General features: G+C 35.1%; 1 protein-coding gene across 1 annotated transcript in view; it reads right to left on the bottom strand.

Moving 5' to 3' along the window:
- The window catches only part of TANC2 (tetratricopeptide repeat, ankyrin repeat and coiled-coil containing 2), a 288,620-nt gene that overhangs the window by 189,492 nt on the left and 74,148 nt on the right, over nt 1–24,980 (bottom strand). The window contains exon 3 of the mRNA XM_054574907.1: nt 22,029–22,100. Within this exon, the coding sequence (XP_054430882.1) occupies nt 22,029–22,100 (72 nt within the window). The remainder of the gene's footprint in view (nt 1–22,028; nt 22,101–24,980) is intronic.

The following is a 24,980-nucleotide window of genomic DNA, read 5'->3' as shown; positions in this document are numbered from 1 at the left end:
AATTACTGAAAAGTTGCATAGCAAAAGGAATGAATGTGTAATTTTATAATAGTAAGGAAGTAAAAAATTGGGACTCCAATTAACTAAGCATATAAGATAATATTTACTGGTACTCCACTTAATCTTTATTTTCTACCTTTAATTACTACTTTTCTTGCTTCAATCAATCAAATAAAAGTTACTGTAATAAGGTGATGGGACATAATAATGGCAGAAAAATATAAACTGCTAATTTGACAGAAAAAATTCACTTCTGCTAAACTCCTGGTGATTAGATATTAAAAAATTAATCTAAGAAAGCACAGATACCAAGTACATGGACACAAAAGAAATATTAGGAGTAATTATAATGCAATAAAAATTTCACTCATCGCTAAGTCTTGCATTTGATACAGATGATTATTAGATATTAAAATTCAAGTTAATTTAAAAAACTTTTTAGCCCAAGGCAATACCTATTCTAGAAAACTGCCTTCTAATTTTTGAAGTTATATAAATACCACAAATAACACTTAGAAACCAAAACCCCAGCATGGTAATTTATTGAATTATACACATGATTAGCAAATTTTTCAGGTTACATTATACTTCAATAAAAGTTTATTTTTTAAAAGTACACAGGAAAACAAAACAAAACATAGCATGGTGATAAACTAACTCCTAAAGTCAAGGGCTCTTACATATTTCAGAAACAAAGGGTTTGGCCTAAATTATTCCAAACATCCTTTTACATCAAAGCTTATATCACTCTGTGAGTTGGCAATATTCTCCTAAGTCCATCTATTATGCAGGAAACGGGCCAAGACAAATGTAAAAACTAGTCTACAGGATTACGTAGTCACATGGCATGATTGAGTATGCAGAAAATTCTAAGGAATCCAAAAAAAAGCTGCTAGAAAAAAGTAAATTAAGCAAACTCAAAGATTAAAGAAGCAATTTTCAACCTTTTCATCTCATGACCCACAAACTAATTACTAAAATTCCGAGGCCCACCAAAAAATATATTTTTTGCCAATCTGACAAAAAAATAGGTATAAACTTGATTCATTCAAAATGGACAGCTATTGCTGTGTTGCCTGTTGTCATTTTTTAATTTGACAATCTAAGGGAAAATAGGTCAGTGCCCTTGACTAAATAGTTGGGTATTCCATGTTTTAAAAATTCCTGCAGCATGCTGATTGAAATTGCTGGATTAAAGAGTCAATATATAAGAGTCAGGTGTGTTTCTAGGTACGAGTAATAAACACTTGGAAAATAAAATTTTTTAAACCAGTAGTATTAAAATAATACCATTAAATATGTAAAATAATTATGAATAAATTTAACAAAATATGTACAATAGTGCAACATTTGTGTTAAAACAACAAAACATCATGAAAGATATATCAGTTCTCCTCAAAGTGATCTATAGGTTTGAAACAATTCCAAAAAATATTCAGCAGGCAGTTTTTTTGGTAGAAATCAACAAACTGATTTTATTTTACTTATTTTTTAATTAAGTATATTTTATTGATTATGCTATATTACAGTTCTCCCATTTTTCCCCCTTTGCCCCACTCCTCCTGGTACCTCCATTCCTTCCAGCAATTCCCCCCACTTAGTTCATGCATATGACTGTATGTATTAAGTTCTTTGGCTTCTCCATTTCCTATACTATTCTTAACCTCCCCCTGTCTATTTTGTTCCTACCAATTATGTTTCTTATTCCCTGCCCCCTTTTCCCCCATTCTCTCCCTTCCCTCTCCCACCTGATATTCCTCCATGTGATCTCCATTTCTGTTATTCTGTTCCTGTTCTAGCTGTTTGCTTAGTTTGTTTTTGTTTTTTTCAGGTTCAACTGTCGATAGTTGTGAGTTTGTTGTCATCTTACTGCTCAAAGTTTTGATCTCTTCTTTTTCTTAGGTAAGTCCCTTTAACATTTCATATAATAAGGGCTTTGGTGATGATGAACTCTTTTAGCTTTACCTTATTGGGGAAGCACTTTATCTGCCCTTCCACTCTAAATGATAGCTTTCCTGGATACAGTAATCTTGGATGTAGGTCATTGCTTTTCATTACTTTGAATACTTATTGTCAGTCCCTTCTTGCCTGCATGGGTTCTTTTGAGAAATCAACCTAGAGTTTCATGGGAACTCCTTTGTAGGTAACTCTCTCCTTTCCTCCTGCTGCTTTTAAGAATCTCTCCTTACCTTTAAACTTTGGCATTTTAATTATGATGTATCTTGGTGTGGCCCTCTCTGGGTCCAACTTGTTTGGGACTCTTCCAGACTTGTATATCTATTTCCTTCACCAAATTGGGAAAGTTTTCTTTCATTATTTTTTTCAAATAAGCTTTCAATTTCTTGCTCTTCCTCTTCTTCTGGCACCCCGATCATTTGGACGTTGGTATACTTGAAGTTGTCCCAGAGGTTCCTGAGCTTCTCCCCATTTTTTTCAATTCTTGTTTCTTTTTTCTGTTCCAGGTGAAGGTTTATTTCTTCCTTTTATTCCAAATCATTGATTTGAATCCTGGCTTCCTTCCCTTCATTGCTAGTTCCCTGTATATATTTCTTTCACTTTGTATAGCCTTCACTTCTTCCTTTATTTTGTGGCCATACTCAATCATTTCTCTGAGCATCCCGATCACCAGTGTTTTGAACTCTGCATCTGATAGTTTGGCTGTCTCCTCGTCACTTAGTTCTTTTTCTGGAGTTTTGATCTGTTCTTTCATTTGGGCCATATTTCTTTGTCTCCTCTATTTGCCAGCCTCCCTGTATTTCTGTGTATTAGGTAGAGCTGCTTTGATTTGCGGTGCAGGCCCACCTGCTATGTTGTAAGGAGCAGAGCCTTGGGTATTCACCAGGGTTGTACAAACTGCGTCACTGCTTTGTGGTGCTATATGTGTGGGAGGGGTCAGAGAGGGAACAATGCTTCTTGCTCCGCTCTCGCCCCTTTTTCAGTCACTTCCCCCACTTCCTGTAAGTGACTGGGCATCCTTCTAGCTGATGCCCTGGCACTGATTCCCTGAGTGGGTGGGTTTATATGCTCTAGGACCCTGTGGGCCCTTTAAACAGAATCTCCTGTGAGACCAGGAATTTCTTCCAATGTCGCAACTCCCACTGCTTTTTATAGTCAGTGGTTTTGAGGCTTCATTCCCCTCCCCCTCCCCCGCGCTAGAATCCTGGTCTGAGTGCTCTGGCCTGAGGCTGGGATCACTTGATCCCCAGTTGTCCCTCTTGGTTTTTATCTGCAGCACATGAATGTGGGACCACCTGCTCTGCTCGTCACACTTCCTATATGAACCTCCCTACCTGCCTGGATCGATGTTTCTTAACTCCTTGGTTATTGGATATCCACGCAGTTAGATTTTTATGGCAGTTCTGGTTGTTTTTTGTTTTTAGATTGGTTGTTTTCCTTGTTGTGCAAGGAGGTAAAGTGTGTCTATCTATGCCTCCATCTTGGCTGGAAGTCTTATTTTAAACTTTATTATAAAAACAAAGAAACTTAGGATAGACAAAACAATTTTGAACACAGGAAAACAAAGTATAGCATCTCATAGAGCCTCATTTCAAGACTAAGTGTAAAGTTACAGTAATCCAGAGAGTATGTGATATTGGCAAAAGAATGGACACAAAAATGAGTGGAACAGACTAGAGAGTTCTGAAAAAGGCCCACATGAATACAGTCAATTTTTGACAAAAAGCGTAAGGTCAATCAATGTCAAAAGGATAATCTTTTCAACAAATGATTTTGGAACAGTTGGACGTTCTTTTGTAAAAACACAAATCTACACCTTCGCCACATAAAAAAATCAAATTAAAATGGTCATAGACTATAATGTAAAACCTAAAACTATGAAGCTTCTAGAAGAAAAACATAGGAGAAAATCTGTGTGATCTTGTCAGGCAAAGATTTTTTACAATGGACACAAAAAAGAGGACCCGTAAGAAAAACTGGTAAGCTGAAATTCAGAAAAATTTAAAATTCTACTCTAAAATATACTGTTATAAAATGAAGAATGAATGCCAACTGAGAGAGTATACTTATAAAATACATCTGATGAAGGACTGTTATTCAGTATGTAAGAACTCTTTTAATTCAGTAACAAGAAACTACCCCAACTGAAAAAATAGGCTAAAGATCTGAACAGATTAACTACACTAAATAAGAGATATGTCAGATAAGCATGTGAAAAGATGCTCGACATCTCTAATCATCAGAGAAATGCAAACCAGGAGATGACACCAACAACCTAGTCAAAGAGCTAAAATTTAAAAATCAAATGTTGATAATACCAAGTGCTAGGAAGGACAAACTAACACAAATATTGTTAATGAGAATGCCAAATGCTATGTAACTTTGGGAAGCAGATGACATTTTGAATATAAACTCACAATATGACTCAGCAATCCAATACCTAGGCATTTATCTAAAAGAAATGAAGACACATTGCCCTCCCCTTACTTCAAGTAGTAGATTTACTCATAATCTCTAAATATAGGAAACTGTCCAAATGTCCATCAACCGGTGAATGGTTAAACAAATTGTGGGATATATATAATAGACTATTACTCAGCAATTAAACAGAATAACCTACTGATACAGGAAAAACAGAAAATATAAAACAAGATAAATCTCAAGAGCATAAAACATAAGAAGCCAAAGTCAAAAGGCTACATAATGTATTGTTACATTTATAGAATTTTCTGAAAAATACGACAGTAAGAGAAAACAGATCAGTAGTTGACAAGGATTGGTGCTGGGGGAAGGGTCTGACTGCAAAAGGGCACGATAGAATTTTATATGATGATGAAAATAAGCTATATTTGATTTCAGTGGTAGTTACCTAATCATTTGTTTGTAAAAATTCATGGTACTACATACCTAAGAGCAAATTTTACTATATATAAAATTTTAAACTTCAATTAGTCTGACTTTTAAAAAGCCCTAAGAGAACTTTTTGATAATATGATGAATGTATGCACATTTATGACTTGCAAACTTTTCTGACTCAATGTTTTATTTCAATTAAATTAATTTTTTTTAAAAGTATAAAGGAAAAAAAAACCCAATAGTATAAACTATTGGTCCCTAAAACAAATGTAATCATGCTCAAGGTAATATACATAGTAACAATGTATAATCTATCAAAATGCTTTCATATATTTCTGAATCAAAGGGGTTTGGCCTAAATTATTCCTAATGTCCTTTCAAGTCAAGATTTATATATACTACTCTGAAATTTGTGAGAAATTTGTCATTTCTCACAAATTCAGGTATTAGTAAAAAAAAAAAAAAAAAAAAAGAGGCAGAGAAAGTTTAATAACTAATACAGGATCACCCAGTCAATTAGCAGAAGACAATTGGAAACAAAAATCCTTACTACGTTCTATAAGACGCTACACATCTGTCCCTTCCTACTAATTCTCTGACCTCATCACACTTCCCAAATTCTCTGACTTTATCACTTGCCACTTCCTCCCCTCAATTCACAATGCTTCTGTCACACTAGTGTTTCAGTTCCTTTGATTGGGAAAACTTATTATCAACTAATGAACTTTGCCTGTGTCTTCCACCTAAAATGCTTAGTCCCAGTATCTTTGCAAAGCTGGCTCATTTGTCTTTAAAAGGTCCTAGCTCAAATGTCACCCCCTCAGAAAGGCCTTCCAGAATTAATCTAAAATTACCATCCACTGTTTTCTCTGCTTTTCATTCTCTATCACATAATCCTATTTTATTTTCTTGATAGCACCTGTCATGACCTGAAATTACCTGTTCTGGGTATTTGCCTCACTACTCCAGAACAGCAATTTTCAATCTTTTGCATCTCATGGCACATATAATCTAATTACTAAAATTCAGTGGCACACCAAAAACTGTATTTTTTGCCAATCTGACAAAAAAACAGATGTAATTTTGATTCATTCACACTGGACGGCTATTATTGTGTTGGCTGTTGTCTTTTTTTAATTTTTTATTTGACAATCTAAGGGAAGAGAGGTCAGTGCCACATATTAAATAGATACCGCATGTTTTAAAAATTCTTCTGGCACACTGGTTGAAAATCGCTGCTCTAGAATACCTTTTGTCATAATAACAAAAGGTATTTTCTGCCTTGTTTACTGAGCTGGCCCCTCAGTCTTACTGAAACCTGGATACTGGGGCAGTCTCTGGGTGGGTAGGGGTGGTATAGCTGACTCAGGCCTCTAGTCTTCTGTGGAGGCACAGATCTGGCCCTTCCATCCATGGATCCTGTCGATGTTGTCTTCTCACAATTATGGTCTCGGCAAAGAAAGAATATCTTTTCTTACGGAGACTTGAATGCACTGGCTAGGACATCCAGGCACAGTTGAAGAAAAGTAGTGAAAGCAGACATCAGAAAGGGAAAACTCAGCTTTTCCCTACAATGTCTGCATCAATGAGATACAAATAGAAAGGAATCTTAGTGAGATAAATTTTATGAATGTTAATCTATGTGAAAAGGCCTTGCAGGGGTGTCCAACCTTTTGGCATCTCTGAACCACACTGGAAGAAGAGGTGTTGTCTTGGGCCACACATTAAATACACAAACACTAATGAAAACTGATGAGCAAAAAAACCCCCCTGATTTTGTGTTGGGCCACATTCATAGCCATCCTGGGCTGCATGCAGCCTGTGGGCTGCAGGTTGGACACCCCTGCTTAAAGGGAACACTAATCTTATTTTGTAGGCGAGAGATTACAGAGGAGACACAGACAAATCATGAATGCAAGGACTGTAAGAAAGCCTTCAGTAACCATTATTCCCATTAGATACATGGGAGATTTCAAAATAAAGAGAAACTTCTTTCAATATTTTCAGAGCAGGACAGCATCTGGGCTATAAGTCATCCCTAAAATGTACATGAGATCTCATACTGAAGACAAACTTTATCAAGGTAATTAGAATGGGAAAATTCTTTAGAAACATCTGTAGTCTTGTGGTGCACACAAGAATACATACTAAGAAACTCTATGAACACAAAGACTTATGGAAAGCCTACAGCCAAATCACTCATTTTACTGCTCACCAGAGCATCCATCCACACTGGGGAGAAACTCTACAAATGCAATGACTGAGGAAAAGCCTTCAGTAGGAACATTAAGCTCACAATGCTGATGTGAATACACACCAGAGAGAAACACTATGACTATAATGAATTCAGAAATGCCTTCAAAAGTAACTTTATTTAACCTTACTGAACACATGAGTACATCCTGGTTAGAAAATCTATGAATGTAGTGATTATGGGTAAGTTATCAGAAGTCACTTATCCCGTGGGAAGAAAGTGAACACACACAGTGAAGAGGAACCTTTTATGTGTAATGAATGTTAGAAAGGTTTCAATCATCCCTTTCACTTTTACAGACACATAAGAATTCACACTGGACAGGAACCTTAATGAATATATACAATGTGGTAAAGCCTTCAGCCCCAAATTTTCCTTTGTTTTACGTAACAGAATTAATCGAAGAAGCACACAGTATGAGTGTTTTACAAGTACCAGTAAGGTTATATATTTGAAAAACTTGACTAGGTTCCAGTTCCAGGAAAGACAGAACAAGCATATTCTACCTTTACTCACCAGTTGAATGCAAATATAAACCCCTGAAAGGATGCATAGATGCTGATATCAATAAACTGATTTTAACGCTCATATGGAGAGTCAAGGAACCAGAATAGCCAACTCAATATTTGAAGGGGAAAAACAAAATGGAGGACTGACACTACTGAGCTTCAAGATTTACTCTAAAGCTAGAGTAATCAAGGCAGTGTGGTACTGAGAAAGAGTAAACAAACAGATCAATGCAACAGAACAGAGAGCCCAGAAACAGGCACACATAACTACAGTCTTTGTTAAAGGAGCAAATAGGCAAAACAATGGATAAAAGATAGACTTTTCAACAAATGGTGCTGGGACAAATGGACATACACATTTTTAAAAATGAATCTAAAAATGGCCTTTACACTCCTCACAAAAAAAATTAACTCAAAATGGTTCATATACCTAAATATAATATGCAATACTATAAAACTAGAAGATAACATAGAAGAAAATCTATAAGAACTTGGGTATTGCAGTGACTTTTTAGATACAATCCCAAGGCATGATCCATGAAAGAAATAATTGATAAGCTAGACTTCATTAAAATTCAAAACAATCTTTCACCCTGACCAGTGTGGTTCAGTTGGTGGGGCATTCTCCCTCAAAGAAAAAGGTTGTTGGTTCGATTCCCAGTCAGAGTACATGCCTACGTTGCTGCTTCGTTCCCCAGTCGGGGCGCATGCAAAAGGCAACCAGTCAATGTTTCTCTCACATCAATGTTTCTCTCTCTTCCTCCCCCTCTCTCTAATAAATAAACAAATACTTAAAACAACTTCTCTGTGAAAGACACTGTCAAGAAAATAAGAAAAGCCTCACACTAGGAGCAACTGTTTGCAAAAGGCACATCTGATAAGGAGTTGTTACCAAAAATACACAAACTCAACAAAAAAATATAAAACATTTGCAAAAGATATGAAGTTACCTCACCAAAGAAGGTATATAGATGGCAAATACACATATAAAAAGATATTCAACATTACATGTCATTAAAAAATTGGGAATTAAAGCAACAATGAGATACCACAATACACCTATGAGGATGGCCAAAATGCAAAACACTGACCACATCAAATATTGACAAGTATGTGGAACAACAGGAACTCTCGTTAGTTGCTGGTAGGAATGCAAAATGGTCAGCCTACTTTGGAAGACTATTTGGCAATTTCTTACAAAACTAAATATACTCTTACCTTATAATCCAGGAATCCTACCCAAATGAGTTGAAACTTATATCCACACAAAAAAACTGCACATGGATGTTTACAGCAGCTTTATTCATCACTGTCAAACTTGGAAGCAACCAAGATGTCCTCTAGTAAGTGAATGAATAAACAAATTGTGGTGCATCCAGACAATGCAATGTTATTCAGTGTTAAGAAGAAGTCAGCTATTGCACCATTAAAAGACATGGAAGAACCTTAAATGCACATTACTAAGTGAAAGAAGCCAATCAGAAAAAAGTACAAAGTGTACAATTCCGACTGTATGACATTCTGGAAAAGGTAAAACTATGACAACAGTAAAAAGATCAGGGGTTTCAGGGATTGAGGGGAAAAAAGGATGACTAGTCAGAATGTAGAGGATTTTAAGGCCAGTGAAACTATTCTGTATGATACTATAATACTAGATACATGCCATTATACATTTTTCAAAACCCTAGAATGTACAACATCAAGAGTGAACCCTACTGTAAAATATGGACTTTGGGTGATTATGATGTGTCAGTGTAGGTCCATCTGTTCTAAGAAATGCATCACTGTGGAAAAGGATGTTAATAGAGGAGGAGGCTGTGCAAATGTGGGTGCAAGAGGCATATAGGAATTCTCTGAACTTTCTACTCAATTTTACTGTAAACTTAAAACTACCCTAACATATAAAATTTACTATTAAAAAATTAAATACACAAACACAAAAACAAATAAAAAAGGATGCATATCTGAAAGAGTGTGAAAATAAACAGTAGTGAGCAGATTGGAAAAGGAACAGAGAATATGAAGTTCCACTGAAGTGGTGTTTAATTTACCATGTTTCATCCTCATGTATGGCCTGGCCTGGACTCAAAGGCAACCCAAAATATATACATGCACACCAGGTAAGAAAAAGCTCCAAGAAAATCCCTTTGCTTCTGGTAATAGCAGGAAAGGGAGCCCTTATTGGTCTGAAAGACTAGGGGGAAAAAATTATTTTTTCCCAATTTCCAGGCAATTCTATGGCTGCAGCATGCACAGAAGTAGTATAGGTGACTGGGCAGGTACCTAAAACTCTGAGAAGGGAACCCTTTTCTCTAACTCAAGAAACTGTGATCTCAGGAGTATAAATTAAATCCTTGTTGTTTTTTCCTCCCTGTCCTCTTACCACTTAATCTGGATACAGGCATGGTTGCAGGACCTGAATGGCAGAACAGAAAAACTAGTCTCTGTTTTTTAGCCAGAGTATAAGAAGGGAGATCTTGGGGAGCTGGAAAGTACTGGTGAGATTGGGGTGAGGTGGGATAGCGAAGAAAACAAGCCCATCAAGTTGTGTATGAACTTGTGGGCTCTGTATGTATGGATCTGGCCCTAAACAATACACCACAGGCTTTAGGAAAACAGCAGCAAGGCTTTGAGGTTGTATTTAGGAATACAACCACTCTGATCCCAGAATAGACACTGGGTCACTGCAAGTGCTTAGAAAACTGAACTGACACATAAAAACTACAGCCTCCAAAAGGCAGTTGGGAACCTTTATCCTGACTATAACCTGGTTGACTGGTCATTGACACTCACATATGCACAGACACAAATCGACATTCTCCTCAGGTTTTAAATGAAACCCAGGGTCTCATATCATAACAGTCAAAATGTCCAGGACATAATCCAAAATTATATGCCATATAATTCAACAGGAAAATACCAACTTGAGAAGAAAAAGTCAGTAAACAAATATCATCCCTGATATGTTGGGGTGCGTATGAGAAGGCAGCCAATCGATGTTTCTCCCTCACATCAATGTCTGTCTATCTCTCTTTCCCCTTTCCTCTCTCTCTAAAAAGCAATGAAAAATGTCCTTGGGCGAGAATAAAAATAATAATAATAAAAAAATAAAAATAGAACTAAAAACTAAAGACCTTAGAACAACTATGACAAGATCTCAATAAGACAAATTTTCTTGAAAAGAACAGAGAAGATAGAAAATCTGGTGTTTTAACACATAAAACACATCTCCCTTCAGACCAGCCACATTTCAAGTACTCAATAGCCACATGTAGCCAATGACTGAGTACTGTATTGTACAGTGAAGTTTCAGACCTATATCCAAAATCAAGTTCAGTCTCTAGAATAAAAGTGAGGTATAATCACTGGAAAAATCTAAGGCTGATAACTGTTACATATCCCCATTCAACTTGTCTATATGGTTTATGCAGAAGTTTGAAAGTACTTGGAAAATGACAGTGAATTTTTGACTCCTACAGCTGCCACTGTTTTAAATGTGGATTTGTTGCTAAAGCGAATTAATATATCCTTGGCACCTGGTATGCATTTATTGACTTGATAATGAGATCATCATAAGCAGTATGCATTCAGCTGTCAGAGTCGGCTATACATTTTCACTGCCCCATCTTCTATTAATTCTCCTGCTCTAGGTAATAATCTAATCCACAGGGACCTTAACTGCATTTCCACTCCACTGACCACCATGCTGGTCTATTGCACTGAAGATTTCATGCAGATTAGACTGGGGAACAGGAAGTGGCAACTGATCTAGATACTGTAGTAAAACACATGCATGTCAGAGGGTTGGGAATAAATCCCACAAAAATTCAGGTCTTCCACACTGGTGAAATTTCTGTGACGCTTACCGTCTTAAGCAACCCAAGATAGCCCTTCCAAGGTGAAGAAGTTACTGCACCTACTTTCTTACTAATGAGAAAGATTTACAATGTTCCTTGGATTTTTGAAGCAACTTGTACCTCATGGGTATGCTACTATTAACCATTTACCAAGAAGACTTCGGGTGTGAGGGAGGCCCAAAACAACAGAAGGCTTATAAATAAATATGGGCTGCTACTGTGAAAACTGCTTTGTCACTTGGATAATATACTCCATCAGATCCGTGTTGTTTTAAGTATCTCTGGCAGATAGGGATCTTTTATGGTGCTTATTGCAGAAATTTAGGTGAATCTCAGAGCAAATCTCTAGTATTTATTTTAAAAGTATGCCATCCTGTGCAAGTAATTATTACCCTTTTATATTTTTGTAAAACGGTTTTTGGCTTACCAGAGGGCCTTACAATGAATGCCTGACCATGGGTCACCATGTCACTATGTGACCTGGGCAGCTCACTATGCACTAAGTATTGCTGAACCAACAAAGCAAAATGGTTGGTGTATAGTGTAGCACTTCATCATCAAAAGGAAGTGTACATGAGATCAGGCTTGAGCAGCTCCTGAAGTATAAATAATTTGCACGAGCAAGTGGCCTAGATGCCCAAGGTTCCTACTGCTGTTATATTGCCCCATTTCTTTCAATCTGAATATATTTGATTTCATTAAGAATTCTCTGTGACCATCTCACGGTGGGGTGAGGGAGCCGCATGTGTCCCAGGGTGGCTATGAATGCATCCCAATATAAAATCATAAATTTACTTAAAATACTGTGAGATTTTTTTTGTGATTATATGTCACAATGTATTTAATGTGTGGCCCAAGACAACTCTTCTTCCAGTGGGCCCAGAGACGTCAAAAGGCTGGACACCCGTGAGTGGCAAAGGGAAACCCTTCTTGGCAGGAATGTGAACAGGGCGCCTAGTTGTTAATTTTGCGTGCAAGGAGAGATGACAGAAGTACTGTTCTACACTGACTCATGGATAGTATTTAATGATATGACTGGATATTCAGAGCTTTGGAAAGAATAAGTAGAAAACTGGTGAGAAGGAAATTTGGAGATGAAGTATGTGGATAGACCTCTTTAAAAAAGGGCAAAGAGTATGGTATAATTTATGTCCCATGTAAATGTTTACCAAAGAACAAACTGCAGATTAGGTGCATAATAACCCAGTAAATAAGATGACTGGTTTGGAGGACTTAGCCAGTATCTTTATCTAACCGTTCTAATCTTGACAATGGGCTCATTAACAAAGAGGCCATGGTAATAGGGATAGAATTTATTCATGAACTTGGCAATATGGGCTTCTACTCACCAATGCCAATCTGACAATAACCACAGCTGAGTATCTAACCTGCCAACAATCCACAGATGTTATATGCACGAGGTAGGTGGATGCCACCAATACATGGTACCATTCATGGATGGTCAGCCAATTCTCTCTCTACTCATTTTGAGTCCCTGGTGGTTTCCCCTTCCTTCTTAATAAATCAACTATGAATTTAAAACAAATATTGTTTACTGTGTGAAGGTTTTCAGGTTGTCTTAGTCTGCCCCCTTGTGGGAACCAGCTCTTCAATCTCTTACTAGGAATAAAATTTATTAAATCCAACCTGCTCCTCAAACAAAACAAAAAACATATGTATTTCTTCAGTAATACTTTTACCCCAAGCTTTACTAATAGGTTCCTTCCTCATCCTTTGTTATCCAACTGTTTATGAACCTTCATTAAAATTTATAAAGTTTTTCAAAGAGGTTTTTTTCTGTTATCTCTTGCCAGAAAAAAATTGAATAAAAATATATTAAATCAAAATCTTTCTAGATGTCCAACATATCTTTTCCAAACTTTCTAGCTGCCATGCTTTTATTCCCTTTCTTTCATAGACATAAATAAGCAAGAAGTGGCTTCTACAAGGCTTCCAGTGTTAACTAAGATACTTAATATGTTCTGACACAAAATGTGCTTGAGGTTGCATATTCCAAAATTGAAGCTGTTACTAAACAAATTTTTATAAGTCACTTTTGAAAATATGAATACTCATAGATGAGAGAATAGTCAAATAAATACTGATTTGCTTATTCTATGGACCGTTATAACATTTAAGATATTAGAATGTAAGTATGTCCCTGGCAATATGACCAGGTTATGCTGTTAATTGTGGGGGAACAGAACTAAAACAATGTTTTATTTTTAAACACACACACACACACACACACCCCCCCCCCACATCCTTGCATATGACAGTATGAGCTCAGTGTCATATCCCTAGCAGTCCAGGAAAAGAAATTGTCGGCTAGAGAGTCGATATCAAGTTTAATTTTATGGAAGAAAAGTATTATACAAAGAATAACCACAAGAAGTTAAATCTCTGAAGAAATACAGGACTAGAAATAAAGACAATTCAGAGGGATTTATCATTTAAGGTCAGATCTTTTGTTTCAATTCTTATCCAACCACCAACAAACAAATGTAAAAACATCAGAATGAAAAGGTTATAAACACATCGTACTAACAAGGCTGATATAAATGAAACTTTGAGTCAGATCAGTATAAAGCCTAATTATTTCTTACTGAAAATAATACCTACCTCAGAATAGTAGTCTGTAAGAAATACATGAGGATGATATGACAGCATCTAGCTAAGAGCCTGGCACACATATACACAAGGTCTGTCCAAGAGGTATCCAGCCATGTAATGTGAAAAGTAGAGACATTTATTGAAAATACGAGATAAAAGAAACAGTTTTACATAGGACATTGACACCTCAGGCCCCTTCCAAAGTAGGCACCTTGGGACCTCACACAGCTCCCAACTGCCATCAGCTGCCCTGTTGTATTTTTCTGAATCTCACTGACAGTCTGATATCTCTTCCCTTTCAAAGGTGATTTGAGTTTTGGGAAAAGCCAGGTTGCAGATCGCCAATCTGGTCTGTAGGGAAGCTGAGTCACCTGGGGTATTTGATGTTTCACCGAAAAACTGCATGAGACATGATATACAAGCAGGCATAAAGTTGTGATGAAGCTGTCAATCACCCACTGCCATAGCTGCAGCCTTTTGAACCATTGGAATAGTTTCCACAGAGGAATGTTCAAGCTTAACGCAAAATGTGATGCAGATTTGTTGCTCTACTCGCTCAGTCATTTCGAAAATAGCAGTCACACAATATACATGCTCACTCAACAGCGTCTACTGCCCCCCGACTGACTGCTTGTACAGTGAAGTCATCATTGTTCACACATGCACATTCCAGTCCACTCTCCTTGGCTGCCAGGTTAGATCAATGTCCCACAAATTGTTCTTCTTATATTAACAATGGCAGACTTCTTCCAGACAGACCTTGTGTTATTAAATGTTGTTTATTTTCTTTATTCCTAAACAATGTATTTTGAAAGTTAAATGATTTTTCATCATAATGATGAATAAAACAACAAATTTTGTACATGTGTGATGCCTCTATACTATATATACTCTTATATTGAGATAAATAAATAATACAATGAATACTGAAATAATCTTCCTTATCATTCTATGTAATAAGACACTGCTGGCTTAATAAAGAAATCTTTGTAACTTACCAGCCTGAAAAATAATTTGTGTATTAGAACGTGAACATCTCATTTCTACTGAATATTTTATATATTTACAAAGAAAAAAAAGAATCAGAAGAGGGCATATTTGACAATTTAGTGCATTATTAGTATAGACACACCAACATGTACTTACCAAAGAAAATTAACTCTAAATAATGGGAATCATGCAAAGCCAAACACTGTACAGTTTTCAGCATGAGCTGGTCATGGGCACTGTTACATCAATACACACCTTGTATATCAGAACTTAATAATGCCTGTATGATGAGATTTTTGCAAAAGGAAGTCAAAATTTGGTTTACACCAAATTACATTGGCTCATGCATTTATTTAATATCTAGAATCAAAAAGTTTAGTTTGTGTTTAGTTTTTTCATGACCTCTACATGAAAAAAATCATTTGATGCAAAAAATAAAGCTAGTACAAAACGAAAACAATTCTGATGAAGTAATCCATGATGTCTGAAAGACAGAACCAGAATTCCTAGAATTAATGAGCTTCCTTCATCAATTCGATGGCCTAAATGTAAGACACTGGCACTGTGCTAGCTGCAAAGATTCTGCTATTAATGAACTCCTAGATTATTATGAAAAATAGAAATCCAACAAATGAGACCAAACATAGTAAATACTATAATCCAATTACATACAGTATACTATATTAGAAATCAGAAAATAACCATCTGACCTAAGAAGGCCATTCTGGAGTTAAACTGGCACATCAGTTTTACTGCCAAATTTCAAGAGCCTCATTTGTACACAAATCAATAGCTGACACCGTATTTTGCTGTGTATAATGCACATGTTTTTGCCCAAAATTTTGAGGGAAAAATAAGGATGCGCATTATACATGGGTAGTACTAATTCCATATCTATATAAATGTTTTCAATTTTTAATTTATGCTTACACATTAAAAGTATAACTCTAGAAAGCAAAAACAATATCCATATGCAAAATAATACCCTAGAATACAATAATCTGTTTTGTTTTTAAATAGAAATAAATAATAAATTGAATTAAAACATTAAAATGGAAGATTTTTTTTTCCTGAAAGTTTGGGCCAAAAACATGGGTGCACATTATACATATGAGCACATTATACACGCCAAAATATGGTCGTTTGACAAACTACCTACATTTAACATATTACTCACATTGCTTTACTTTTTCAGCGACATAATAGAAGTGGACATCAGATCAATTATGTTGCCAGGGCACACCCACATACTTACCCAAGCACAACTAAGTGCTAGATATTTGCTTATTCCTCCATTGAACAAATACTGATAAATTTTTATATACATGTCTTCTAGAGCTACAGTGGTGAACAGGACGAAGTCTCTGCTCAAATGAAACCTATTTTCTAGTAGTTGAGACAACAGTAAACAAGTAAATAAATAATTAATTCCAGATAGTGATAAATACTATGATGGCGATGGCTGGGGATTTAGGTAGGATGGTCAGAGAAGGCTTTTTTCACCTAGGCAGAAATTTACAGCCATTTAGTCGGGAAAGAGTAAGTGTACAGGTCTTGCAAAGAAAACATTTTTAACAAGTTTAAGCAAAAAAAGCCAGCAGATGAAACAGAACCGGTAATGGAGGAATTGAGGGCATATAAAGTATTATTAGGAAAAGGGCAACTCAGGTTGGGTCATGTAAGAAATGATTAAGAGTTTGGAGTTTATTCTAAATGTAATAGGAAGCCACTGGAGAATTTTTTTCAAGTTTGGGGAAATAATATGATTTGATTTGTTTTAATAATTTATATATTCCCTCAGTTACAACTGCTGGAAGTAAAACAGGGTTTTACCAGGGGACAGACTGGGGGAAGAAAGGTAAAAAAAAAAAAAAAAGCCAGGGATTTCTTTTGTCCATTTGATAGCAATATGGACAACAGATATATATCGGCGACAATGAAAATAGTAAGTTAGGACATATTACAGCAGTAAAGAAAAACTGATGATAGTTCAGACTAAAATAGCAGCAATATAGGTTGTGATGTAGAAATAATAGAAAATATATTTTTAAAAGAATTCTTAAAGCATTATAAAACAAAAAAACCAATAATGTAAGATAAATGTTAAGAAATCCATGGAAAACAGAAATTCGATGCAATTAGACTGGAAAAAATTATAGCCCAGAGCATCTGGTAGGAGGATAACTGAAAGATGAGAGTGTTTCCAGGTCTGTTTTAAGAACAAAGGCAAGAGATACAAGAAAAAGGAAGTGCCAAAGGGCAGCAATCTGAGTAAGAGGGGTGGGACCTGATTCAGTTCAAGTAGTCAGGCCCTCTCCCATCTCCTACATTTGACGAGCAGATTTGAGATGTCTCTGCCCCTAAGGTAGAGCCGTGATTGTGGGTAGGTATGTCTGAGTCAGAATCCACTGTGTCCTAGAGACAGATCAGAGGCCAATTTACCTAATTAACACACAGGAAAGAGCACTCGTGCTCAGACGAAAAGACACCTTACCTTACATGTTTACTATTATTATTGGAGAAGAGGCATTAAATAGAAACTATATCCACAATCAGGTAAGGCAGTTCATCATGCATTATGCAGCTATATAGGCATATCAGTTGTTTAAAATTAGTGTTTGTTCTGAATAGAATGACATCTGTTCTGGTTGGTTGAGATTTATGGCATACTCATTACTAAATATTCTGAGTATCATCCCTCCAGATAGGCACACGCAAAATATAATAAAATGATAGGGCCCTGGTTCTGTATTAAGATGGAATAAGAACACTCCACTTTAAATGATGTAACTGACACCCTGAATGTAACTGGAAAACCCCAGAAAGAGGGATGGAGCAGCAATCTGAGGACTGTGAAAAGTAAATAGTAGAAGGCAAACTGTGGAAGGAGACCAGACTTGCAGGACAAGATTTCCTGTTGTTTCTTATGTCCTTCAAACTTTCAGCCTGAACTCAAAGGAAATACAAATTCTGGAACTGCACACCAGGGACAAATGGTAAGACACAACACAATCCTGTAATAAATAAGGTGGGGGAGGAGGACTGTATATGGGACGGAGAGAATGGAAGAAATCCCTGGCTTTTTTTCTTTTTACCTTTCTCTTCCCGGTCTGTCCCCTGGTAACCCCGTTTTACTTCTGGCAGTTGTAGCTGAGGGAATACTTAAATCTCTGAGGAAGGGGAATCCTTTCTGCCAGAGGACCAGAGGTATGAAGAATGTCATAAAATTGCAAGGAAAAATAGATAAATCCACATTTACAATCTGAGATTTCAATATTCTTCTCCTAGTAACTGACAGAACAAGCAGACAGGAAATCAGCAAGGAAACAGAAGACTTGAACAACACTATTAACTTGATCAGACTGACATTTGTAGAACCCTCCATCCCCAAAGAACATAATACACCATTTTCTTTAAGTGTACAAAACACACTTAAGATCAACAAAAAATCATTCAACTCAAAGAATGGGTGTTCTTTGGCCACAATGAAATTCAAATAGAAATCAATATGAGAAAGATATTTGGAAAATTCCCAAATGCTTGGAAACTACATCAATACACTTATGAATGACACCTGGGTTTAAAAAAAGAAATCAAAGGGGAAATTAGGCACTACTTTGAACTAAATAAAAATGAAAGCAGTACTCATCAAAGTATGTGAAATGTAGCTAAAGCAATATATAGGGGAACTTTATAGCACTAAAATTCCTATATTAGAAGAGAAAGTTCGTATATCAATGACCTCTGCTTCTACATTGAGAAACTACTAAAAGAGAAAACTAAACTGAAGGCAGGCAGAAGAAAGGAAATAATAAAGCAGAAATCAATGAAATAGAAAACAGGAAAGCAATACAGAAAATTATTGAAAATGGAAACTCATTTTTTGAGACCAATAACATTGATATACCTCTATTTAGAACGATTAGGACAATGAAATAGAATACCCAAATTTCTAGTATCAGGGATGAGAGTGGTAACATCATTACAGCTTCCATAGATTTTAAAAGATCACTCAAGAAGAAATAGGTAATTCAAATAGTCCTATATCTATTAAAGAAATTCAATGTATATTTTAAAACTTTCCCACAAAGAAAAAGGAATAGCAATTTTATATGAAATATTCCAGAAAACTGAAAAGGAGGAAACACCCCTCAACTTTCAACTAATTCTATGAGGTCTGCATTACCCTGATACCAAAATCAGACAGATATTAAAAGACAAGAAAACTAAAGATCAATATCCCACATGAACACAGATGTAAAAATAAATTATCTTAGCAAATCAAATCTATCAACTACACAAAAACAGGTCACACAGGCTGAAGCTGCTCACCCTGTTTTAGAGCACTGTTTCCTAACAACAATGGTCCAAATCAAAGAATGAAAATAGTACACCATAGTGGACTAAATTGATAAGGTTTACTATTGGAGGTGAGTGACATGGACATCAGCAACCCTACACCCTGCCTCAAGTGCTGGGCTTCTTATTAACATCTCCTTTCCTACACATTATTTTCACTTATTACTTTATGTATTTATCACCAATTCAAACCTGAGCCTGTTGTCTAAAACTTTTCTGAAGGTAAGTATCAGGTTTCCATCAATCTCATTTCCTGAGGATGAGTCTTCTAGCCTACTCCAATCTGGTCTGGTTGCCCTCTGTCCAGACTGACACCACACAAATTGAGATATAAAGATTATTAATATTTATCTCAAATAAAGATATAAAGATTATTAATATCTAATAATTTTTGATTAGCTACTCATACTTAAAATAAGAGGGCTCAAAGGCTGATTGAGAGCTTTGATACATGGAGTGATCTAGTTGAGTTGTATATTTAAGAAATATCTGATGACTACATTTATGTGTCTTTTTTTTTTTAGCCAGGTTCCTCAATCTGGTGTCTCTTCATTGTTGTCCTAAAGATTTCTTCACTTTCTCCTTTGTTAAATTTCCCATTTCCTGTAACCCATTTCTTTTATTTGTCTGACTTTCTCATTTTGATGGATTACATCCTCCAACATATTCCTAGAAAAGAGTATATACGGCAGACAGGAAAAAAAAAAAAAAGCCTTACACCTTAAAACATCTTAATTTTATTTTTACATCTGATTAATAGTTTCGATGCATACGGAACACTAAGGTTGAAATTATTTCCCTTCAAAATTTTGAAAACGACACTCCATTTTTCATTCAGTTTCTAATGCTGCCACTGAGATAGCCAAAGCGAATGGATTCCTGTTACTTTGTATATGACAAGTTTTTTTTCCCCCTCTCTGGAAGCATGAAAGAGCTACTTGGCCCAGTAATTTGAAATTTCACCACAATGTATCTTTGTTTGTGTTTATATTCATCCACTGTACTGAACACTCAGTAAACTTTTCAACTAGGAACCTCAAGTTCACGAAAATTGTCTTGAATCATCTGTTGATTCTTTCTTTCCTATTTTCTCGTTTTTTTCTTTTGGTAACACCTATTATTTAAATATTGAAATTCCTGGACTGTTCCTGTAAGTTTCTTAACATTCCTTGCTTCTTTTCTATAATCTTTCTCTTTTTGTTCAACTTTTTCAGAGTTCTTCAACATTAATTTTCTAATACTTCTACAAAGCTTTTGATCTCTGCTGTCAGAATTTAAATGTTGAAAGCCTCTTTAAAGATCAGAATATTATTCTTTTACAGTATCTCCTTCTTGTTTCATGGCTGTATTATTTTCTCTTATTTCCCTGATGATGTTAATAATGGTTCTATTATTTTCCTCTGCAAAATTTCTGTTCTCCATATTTCATACATTAGAGGGTTTCTTTAAATATCTAATAATCTTTGATTAGCTACTCATACTTAGGATAAGAGGGCTCAAAGGCTGATTGGGAGCTTTGATACATGGAATGATCTAGCTGAGTTGTATATTTAGGAATTATCTGATGACTACATTTATGTGTCTTTTTTTTAGCCAGATTCCTCAAAATGATTAAGTAATAATATAAGTTAAAATTTCCACATCACCCTGCACAAACTGTTTTATAAAAATAATACAACTCTAAAACTTGAGAAGAACAAAGCTGAAGAAAAAAGGGAACAGGATTACATGAACTAGGAGCTTCTTACAGGATTAAAACACCACACTTTTGTGTATCTAAGCTTTGTCTTATTGGTAAGTGTCTCTAAAAACCAAACGCAGAAACAACTGCCTAAAATTTTGTAATACATTCATGATTTTGGGTTCTCAATTCTCATTCTCTTTAGAGACCATTTCATCCATTCAATGATTTTTTTTCTGTAGCTACTATATACCAGGAACTCATTCTTGGCACTGAAAATACAGCAATGGATAAAATCAGAAAAAAATCTCTGTAGTCATGGAACATTCATTCCAGTTTTGGACAGAGAAAATAAGATAAATATACAAAGGTAATAAGCACTATGAATAAAAAAGAAAAAGTCATGTACTTTTAAACAAGGTAATTAAGGGAAGATCTATCTGAAAATTTCACTGATATATAATACTTTCACCTTGTTTGGAAGCTGTCACTTCAAAAAACCAATTAAAAGCCTATGATAAATTTAAAAAAAAGAAAATAAGTAAGAAGACCCTAATTTAAGATAATAATTATAAACAAAAGCCAATTCTAAGAGCTTAGACTGCATATAGGGCCAGTGTTATGACACTCCAACAAATGTTACTGTTAAACATTTATTGATACTTTTAGTTATACTCCAAAAGTGATAACTAGACATATACTACAATGCTCCAAAATTACTTAAAACCTTAATATCACTTTAAAAATGACATGAAACTATTTTCATTTTCTTTGAGCTTAAACAAACAATATCATATGAACTTTAAGACTAAAACATTTACAGCCCTAAATTTAAAACCCTAGAACAGCTAAAATAGACCCAGCAAAAACCTCAGCCTTCAGACCAAGTACTAGGAAGGTTTGGCTGATATCTTTTCTGTTTTAATATAATAGTCAATTCAATGAAAATTTACCTTGCCCAGAGCGGCTTTGGCGTGAGTCTACACTTGACTGTCTTCGATCCGGTGGTTCCTCGCTCCCTCCATCTGCATAAAATGAGAAAAAGCATAAGCAAACAGATCATGAAATTGGTGTAATATAGTCTCCAGTTCCGCCTGTACCTTAAAATTACTGTATCTATTATTTGTTTTCATTTCTTATAATTTCAATCATTAAAATATTTGAGGATATTTCCTATATAAACCAAAGGTTCTTATCTTTAGATATGTTTGTGGAGATAGTTTATCCTCCCCTCTTAAAGAACATTCTTTGCTTATCCACATACATATACACTCTAATTTGTATAAAATGAAACAATGTTATTAACTCTGAAGTTTATTCACAGAATTCCAGGTTTTTAAAAAAAAGATTTTATGTATTTATTTTTAGAGAGGGGGAAAGGAGGAAGAAAGAAAGGGAAACATCGAAGTGCAAGAGAAACATCCACTGGTGGCCTCCTGCAAACCCCCAACCAAGGACCTGGCCTACAACCCAGACATGTGCCATGACCAGGAATCAAGCCTGTGACCTTTTGGTTTGGAGGATGATGCCCAACCCACTGAGCCACATCAGTCAGGGCTAGAATTCCAGTTTAGAAGCCTTGATTTAAACCAATGTCTAAATTAATTACAGCTGCTTATTTGTTTGATGTCAAATAATAAAAATTACATGTATATGTTTTATGAGTGATGAGAAAATTATATAATACATGAAAGCATAATATAAACTAGAATCCGAAAAATTCAAGAGGAGGCAGAAAACAAGAAAGAATGAGAAATAAAACAAATATCATTTCAGTAAGGAAGACTAAACTATAAAAAAAACAAGAGCAAATAAACACAGAAGATCTTAAAGAAATAGAAAAGGCTAGAAAACTTTAATGAATTTTTTTAAAAAGATTTAAAAATTTGCAAGAACGTGACAAATATTGGAAATAGGCAAAGAGGATCCCACACATGGATAAAAATAAGAGTCCCTATAGAAAAAAAAAAAAGTGAGGAAACAAATTTAAAAAATAGAATTTAAAAGTGTTTTCCAGGAAAAAAAGTGCCCATGCATGTCATATATATACAGATACACACACACATACACATACATATAATTATGTCTGTAAGTACAGGTCTACATACCCACACAACATATACATACATATACATATATATAAAATTACGTATTACAAGAACACCATGTGTACCTGATATAATCACCTTAGATCAATGCACCAAGACATTTCCTACTAAGATTACTGTACTTCAAAGAAAAAAGAAAAAAATCCTACAGGCATCTAGGCAAAGATATCACTTGATTTGTAAGAAAAAATACAAAAAGAAAATGGAGGAATGTATTTAAAATACACAAAGAAAAAATCCACACCAAAGATTTTACACTTAATTAAATTTACCTTTAAGTATAAAGCATAAAGACAAACAACATGCAAAAATTTAGGGAATATTGTTCCCATGATCTTTTCCTAGTTCTCACAGAGAACTAACATTGGGCATCCAAAGTGACTAGAGAGACATCACAATAAAGACTGATAATAACCATTAAATACACAATTGATTGTAGAAGTAAGACTAAATGAGGGTTTTAAAAAAGAGAGAATACAGAATGTAATGGTTATAAGATCTGATGATGTAGATATAGTACAACCATAAACAAATGAAGGAAGAAATGAAGAAAGCATACACAAACAAAAACAAAAATGAATTCAGTTCAGTAATCAAAATTGGTGGTGTTAATGTTTGCAGACCATTATATTTATAAATAGGGATAAAGCAAATAAGTGATGATAGGATATTCTAATACAATCATCTCTTTGAGAACCAGAATTCTCAGTATAGAAGAAAAGAATAGTAGAAATAAAAAATAGAAGAAGTTAAAACTCTGTGGCACTGAATCTATATTGGAAACGTCAGTACAATCTCATAAGTCACCGGTACACCCCAGATCTATCCGCTGAAAACACCTAGACATAGTGGCTGACAGAGTTGCAATGACAATTCCTAGTGCCCATCCCTGTGATCTTGAAATGTGATTCTTCATAAAACAAGACTTCTTGAAAAACTAGCTGGTTTAGCACAGAATATGTACTAGATAAACCTGGAATATTCTGACATATTCAACAGTAATGATGCTATCAAAGACAATGTACAGCTAAGGTCATATCAAAAAGACTCAGTGATAAAGCTTTCGTTGCCATGATCATAATTTTTTTTTAATTAAAAAAAATAAAAAGCCCCACCATACTAACTGGTCCTGAGGTTACCAGGGACCCAGATCATTATCCAGAAAACTGGGGAAATAAAATAAATAAACAAGTAATCCTACATTTCCTATACAAACAGTACTAGTAGCCAAAGAATACATAAAGGAAATCTCCTTATAAAATTATTTCAGATAATAAATGAAAAACAAGATAGAATTAGAATAGCACTGAACTAATGAATTAATAGCTCTACAGGCACCAAGCATCAGTAGCCAATAACATCAAAAAAGAGTAAAAACCATATATTATATGCCTCCTGATGGTAGGAACACAACAACTACAGTTTTGCCAAAGCAATCAAACCTGAGTCCAGTCAAACCTCTGAATCTAACTGTCAGTTTTCAGGAAAAACAAAGGACAGAAGAACATGTTAAATTGTTCCTGAGTGCACAATCAACAAGATTCAAACTGTGGGAAATTCTGCAGGTCTTTCAACAGATAAAGGAAAAAAGATAAAATATTATGAAGTCCTGAATTACTGTGGGATAAAGATTTAATAAATAAATTTCTATTTTTCAAAATAGAAATTTAAATCACAAATCTGTGGCATCTTATATCAGGCATCAGGATGTGTAAACATCATCACCTAGTCAAGCTTCCTTCCTAGTAATCACTTAATTTTTTTATACTAGTATAAAATGGATTCCTTTAATTGAGA

Source organism: Pteronotus mesoamericanus, unplaced genomic scaffold (assembly GCF_021234165.1).
Source record: "Pteronotus mesoamericanus isolate MK-2021 breed Mesoamerican mustached bat unplaced genomic scaffold, CSHL_Meso_final contig_269, whole genome shotgun sequence".
Lineage (NCBI taxonomy): Eukaryota > Metazoa > Chordata > Mammalia > Chiroptera > Mormoopidae > Pteronotus > Pteronotus mesoamericanus.
Note: the sequence above shows the minus strand (reverse complement) of the source record. Positions and strands in the feature narration are given on the sequence as shown.